At 42.9% G+C, this 5,241-nt stretch overlaps 1 protein-coding gene across 1 annotated transcript; it reads left to right on the top strand.

Annotated features, from left to right (window-relative positions):
• The first annotated feature begins 2,888 nt into the window (after positions 1-2,888).
• nmur1a (neuromedin U receptor 1a) lies at positions 2,889-5,022 on the top strand. Its single transcript, XM_061078668.1, has 2 exons — positions 2,889-3,801; positions 4,637-5,022. Exons 1-2 carry the CDS (start codon positions 2,889-2,891, stop codon positions 5,020-5,022), a joined length of 1,299 nt encoding a protein of 432 aa, XP_060934651.1.
• Positions 5,023-5,241: the final 219 nt, after the last annotated feature.

Here is a 5,241-nt window from a genome sequence, read left to right on the forward strand (position 1 = left end):
CCGAGCTTCAAAAGCCTTCAAAGATTTATATAAAATGACTCACTGCTTTGTGATCTGCTTTTCCTTTGAACAGAAGGTAAAGTACCTTTCAAGGACAAACAGTATACTGCTGGCATTAATATGAATCTGCTGATTTGCACCTTCACCTGTAATGCCCAAACAGCAGCCTAAAGGTCACAGAAAGGTTGTCTGTTTGATCCCCAGACTGGCAGGATAGATCTGGTCCAGGTGGTCAAAGTGCGGCGCCAGCACATCTTTTCGATGATGTTGATGCGCCCTTAAAGACAAATAGAAGCATTAGCCTATTAAACATTTACGTATTTGCATTTATGCTGGGGGTTAAATGAGTTTGATAGTTAGGATTAAACAAATAAGATAATGGGAAAATGTTAATTAGTCTGTTTAAAGTTTGTTTTAAGACATGTCCTGCGAACCATCTCCAGAGAATTGGGTCCGTACAGCAACTGATCCTGCGCAGGATTCAGATGTCAGTGTCTTCTACATGTGCGGCTGCACTTTTTCATCCCAAAATATGTTTTCTTTGTTTTATTCATTTTTGTGTCTGTCGGGTGTCCGAATCCAACCCCCACTCGGCCTCAGTGAATCCAGCGGTGGGATCCCCTGCTGTGTTTCACCTCGACTTCTGCAGACTTTATAATAAGAGGCCAGGCAGTGAAAGAAAACTGAAGCTCCAGAGGCTCGCCCTTGAGCCACTAGTTTGGCTCCCTGAAGGGTGTGACACCACGCACACAAAACTATTACACTTACCATCCGTGGTCCATTAAATCTAGTGAGTCAGTGGCACAAGGACTCACAGTACAGCAAATAAAGTTGCTCCCCCGACTGAGAAACAAACTCAGAGCAGCAGAGATGTTCATTATGGTCAGTCACATAAGTGCAGGAGCCCCCCACCCCCCTCCCACTGGCCAGCTGCTCCTGCTGTGCTTCAAAGAGTCAAGGTAATCATAATAATAGGAATCCTACCACAGCAGACCTTTCATCTCAGTATTTGGTTGTATTGGCCTCATATCACCATGCTCCAGCCAGTGAAACAAATATACTGATGGACAGATCTAAGAAATTCTGAAATAGGGTGAATAATTCTTCCGTCAATAAATTCCATGAATAGACCAAAGACAGCAATGAATTAATTCTCCTAAGTATAGAGTTATACCCTCGTACATGAAGCGTTGTCTAAGTAATAGACCTCTAATTTCCCAAGCTAATAAAACACGTCAATGAGACACACTACTGAACCAGGTGCCGTGTTTCTTTATTACCATGGAGAAAGGCACTGTGACCATAAATGTTGCTGAAGGTGCATTTGTTCATGATGAATTGGTTTTCCATCCATCCATCCGTCAATTATCTATACCAATTATCCTTTCAGCACTGCAGGACATTGGGTGAGAAGAGTGGTGAAGCCTGGACGTGTCAACAGCATATCACAGGGCTGACATTTAGAGACAAACAACCGTTCACACTCACAATTACACCTACGGGCAATTTAGACTCTTAATTTAATCCAAGCTGCATATCTTTGGACTGTGGGAGGAAGCCGGGGTAACCATTTAGAAATCCTACTTAGAAACGGGGTGAACATGTAAACTCCACTTAGAATGGTCAATGTCGACTATTTAGTTTGAACACCGTACTTTCCTGCCTTGAGCCGACCACTGCAACCAAACTCTTGATCCATATATTTGGGAAACATTTTTCAATCTGCATTTGAAATGCAACAACTTATAATACAACATTTGCTATTTGGATTCTTTTATCAGGTGAATGTAATTCTCAGTTTTGGTCTCCACCAACTCCACCTTCCTATGAATAAACTGTATCTGGCTCTTCAGAAGCTTTATTCTTCATTGTGTTCGGGATTGACTTATTCATAAAACTATACTAAAATAATTAGCAGAACGAGGTAAAAATCCATTAGGATATTGTTATTTTCTGTGGGTGAATGACGACAAGCACCCCTGTCAAATTGCTTGTAGTTATCCCATTTGTTGCAACTCAAAATATCTTAATTAGAGCAGCTATTACAAAAATTACACCTCCAGTAAGTGCAAACTTCAGTGTTTCCTTATCAGTGTCAATACGGATAATAAAGTGTTAAGAGAGTTTGTACATCCGCCAAGATTTAGCGCCCTTTCTTGCCATGTATAAGGTGAAAAAAAAGAAAATCCTGCATCCAACAGTTTATCCAGATCTGCTCAAAAATTTAATGGGTTCTTCGCTTCATGCCCCACCCCTCGGCAAAATGTCATGAAAATTGGTTATATAGTTTTTGGGTAATATGCTAACAGACAGACAGACAGCAATAATACCCTCCCAGTATACAGTAGCTTCTGTCAAGGCAGATTAGTCTGGTTGGTTGATTTCTAAAGCATAGTAGCTTTTATCATGTCACCACGCAGTTTCAACACGTATCTGCATGATTGAGTAGATTGAAGCACAGAGGCAGACTTTCTGATGGTTTCGAGCTCAAACCAAAGGGCAGGAAACAGATGGCAATTCAAAATCTTTCAATCACTCATATATTATGTTCAAAACTCATTGGTATAAACAGCTGTCATAGCTACTCAAATTCAGAGTTTGGAAAATTGGTTTGGAAATGTGATGGAGAATGACGACTGTCAAGATGTGAGACAACTCTTTCCCTTATTTGATGATGGCACCCAAGCTCCTTAGAAAAGATTTGAATCCTATTCAAGTATGATTGAAAACCACTCATCTGTAGGAATTTATTGTTTAATTTGAGGTTTTGTGTGAATGTGATTACCGTCCATCATCGTTAATCTTGTGTGAGTCTGTACCAATTTAACACAGATGACTCTTTGTTTCTTTCCCTCAGATTGCGAATCCACTGTGACTAATCAAGCAGGATGTCAACTTCCAACTGTTCTCTTGATCTAATGGCTGAAAAAGGAGGGTGGCTTTGTCCCCTTGGGGAAAAGTGTACCAATCTGACCCCGGGCATGAACGGCAGCAGCATGGATCTGGACGATGCTTGCTTGGCAGGCTACCTGGAAAAATATCTGGGTCCTCGTCGATCAACGGTGTTCCTCCCTGTCTGTGTCATCTACCTGCTGATCTTTCTGGTGGGCGTGTTGGGTAATCTGCTGACCTGCAGTGTCATTGCACGTAACAAAGTGATGTGGACGCCAACAAACTACTATCTGTTCAGCCTGGCTGTGTCCGACCTGCTGGTGCTGCTGCTTGGCATGCCGCTGGAGCTGTATGAGCTGTGGCATAACTACCCCTTTCTCCTGGGGAAGGGAGGTTGCTACTTCAAAACCTTCCTATTCGAGACAGTATGCTTGGCATCGATCCTCAACGTGACGGCATTGAGTGTGGAGCGCTACATTGCTGTGGTGCACCCGCTGCGCGCAAAGTACGTTGTGACACGCACTCACGCCAAACGGGTCATCCTGACGGTGTGGGGTGTGTCAGTGATGTGTGCGGTTCCAAACACCAGTCTGCATGGGATCGCCAGCCTTTACAGTCGCTCCATCGGCCAAGTTGGGAACGAAAATGTGGAAATCCCGGACTCCGCGATCTGTACACTGGTGAAACCACTATGGATGTACAATCTGACCATCCAGGTGACCACTTTGCTGTTTTTCTTTCTGCCCATGCTCATCATCAGCGTTCTCTACCTGTTGATCGGGCTGCAGCTGAAGCGAGAGAAGATGCATCAGGCACTGGAGGCCAAGACGGGCTTTGGACAGGACAGCTTCTGTAACATCCGCACACAGCAGCAGAAGGCACGTCGCCGGCAGGTCACGAAAATGTTGTGTGAGTAACAAACTGTCCTTATCTATCAAAACCATAGGTTTTCTTCCTTATCTGCCTTTTCTCAAATGACCCTCACTTGGAAATGCGTGCCCAACTCACCAATAAGCGAAAAACAATAATGCTCAAAATGTCTTTGTTCAACAACAATATTTAGGAGTTTTATATGTAAGTATAATATTTAAGATCAGATGCTTTATTGTTGGAACCCTTTTTATGGATGTGTTAATAAAGCTAGTTCAGGTATATGAGTTTGAATATATGATTTTCTCTGGCTAAGCCTGCTCCCAACAGGCACAATGGCATAAAAACTTGTTCCCCACACCTTTAAAACTTTAAAACTTTAAAAAAGTCATCAACTCAGACAGAAATGTCTCCCTAAAGTAAAATAAAACAATTACTTTTCAAGCCAAAATGACAAAGGTGAAATCTAGACCTATTATTTCATAATAGCTACACTTTTTATTGGTTTTCGAGTCGTATGTGAAGATATTTTCTATGCAAAGCAAAAACCAAGGATTAGTACAAGGAACCAGAAGATGATATGAGTAAGACTTCAAAGATGTATTTTTCCATTATAATTAATATTGTTTAAAAATGTGATTAATTGATTGATTGAATTATGAGTCTAAAAATGTATTCTGATGTGTTAGAACTAAATCAAAGGCTGTGTGTCCAGTGCAGAGGTTTTTTCTGCATCACTGACTCACAGCCCCCAGAGAGACAATTTGATTGAGAACAGAGGGAGCATGTCGGGAAGATCCATTAATGGCCTTTAAAATGCCGTCTAACTGTGTCGCCCATTGACTTTTCTTCTTGCTTTTTCTGTTTATTCCAGTTGTGCTCGTGGTGGTTTTTGCGATCTGCTGGGCCCCCTTTCACACCGATCGCCTCATGTGGAGTTTCATCCATGACTGGACCGAAAACCACTTGGAGATCTTCCAGTATGTGCACATCATCTCCGGTGTGTTTTTCTACCTCAGCTCAGCCGTCAACCCGATCCTCTACAACCTCATGTCAACACGCTTTAGAGAAATGTTCAAGGAGGTCATGTGCCATCGGCCACTTCACATCGCTCCCAGGAAATATTCTCTTAGTGTCACCCGGGTGACGCTCCGCAGCACCCTGAGCGATGCGCCACTGAGCAATGGCGTTGTTGTTGTTGAAGCTGAGGCAGAAGATGGGGAAGCGAGGGTGAAGAATGAGACCACTTTTACAACTTAAGTTAAGGGGTTAGTCTTGAAGGACATGGGAGGGTGGCATGGTGGACGGAACAACTCTCTCGTTCTGAGTCACTGCATCCGTCAGCTGTCATCAACATCCACTACAAACAGGTGCATCAGCTAAATATAGAATCGTCTGAGTGGAGGAAGTGCAGGTGGGCAAAGCACTCATCAGCTGAAACTGTCAATGCAGCGTAAGTGTTACGATGCTGCTTAAGAA

The sequence above is a fragment of the Limanda limanda genome, chromosome 9, assembly GCF_963576545.1.
Source record: "Limanda limanda chromosome 9, fLimLim1.1, whole genome shotgun sequence".
In the NCBI taxonomy this organism is placed as follows: Eukaryota; Metazoa; Chordata; class Actinopteri; order Pleuronectiformes; family Pleuronectidae; genus Limanda; species Limanda limanda.

What these genes read in the sequence shown, in the direction of transcription:
- nmur1a (XM_061078668.1), top strand. Translation starts at nt 2,889, where the DNA reads ATGTCAACTTCCAACTGTTCTCTTGATCTAATGGCTGAAAAAGGAGGG. An exon ending in GCAGGTCACGAAAATGTTGT is followed by an intron (nt 3,802 to 4,636) that starts GTGAGTAACAAA and finishes TGTTTATTCCAG; the next exon opens with TTGTGCTCGTGGTGGTTTTT.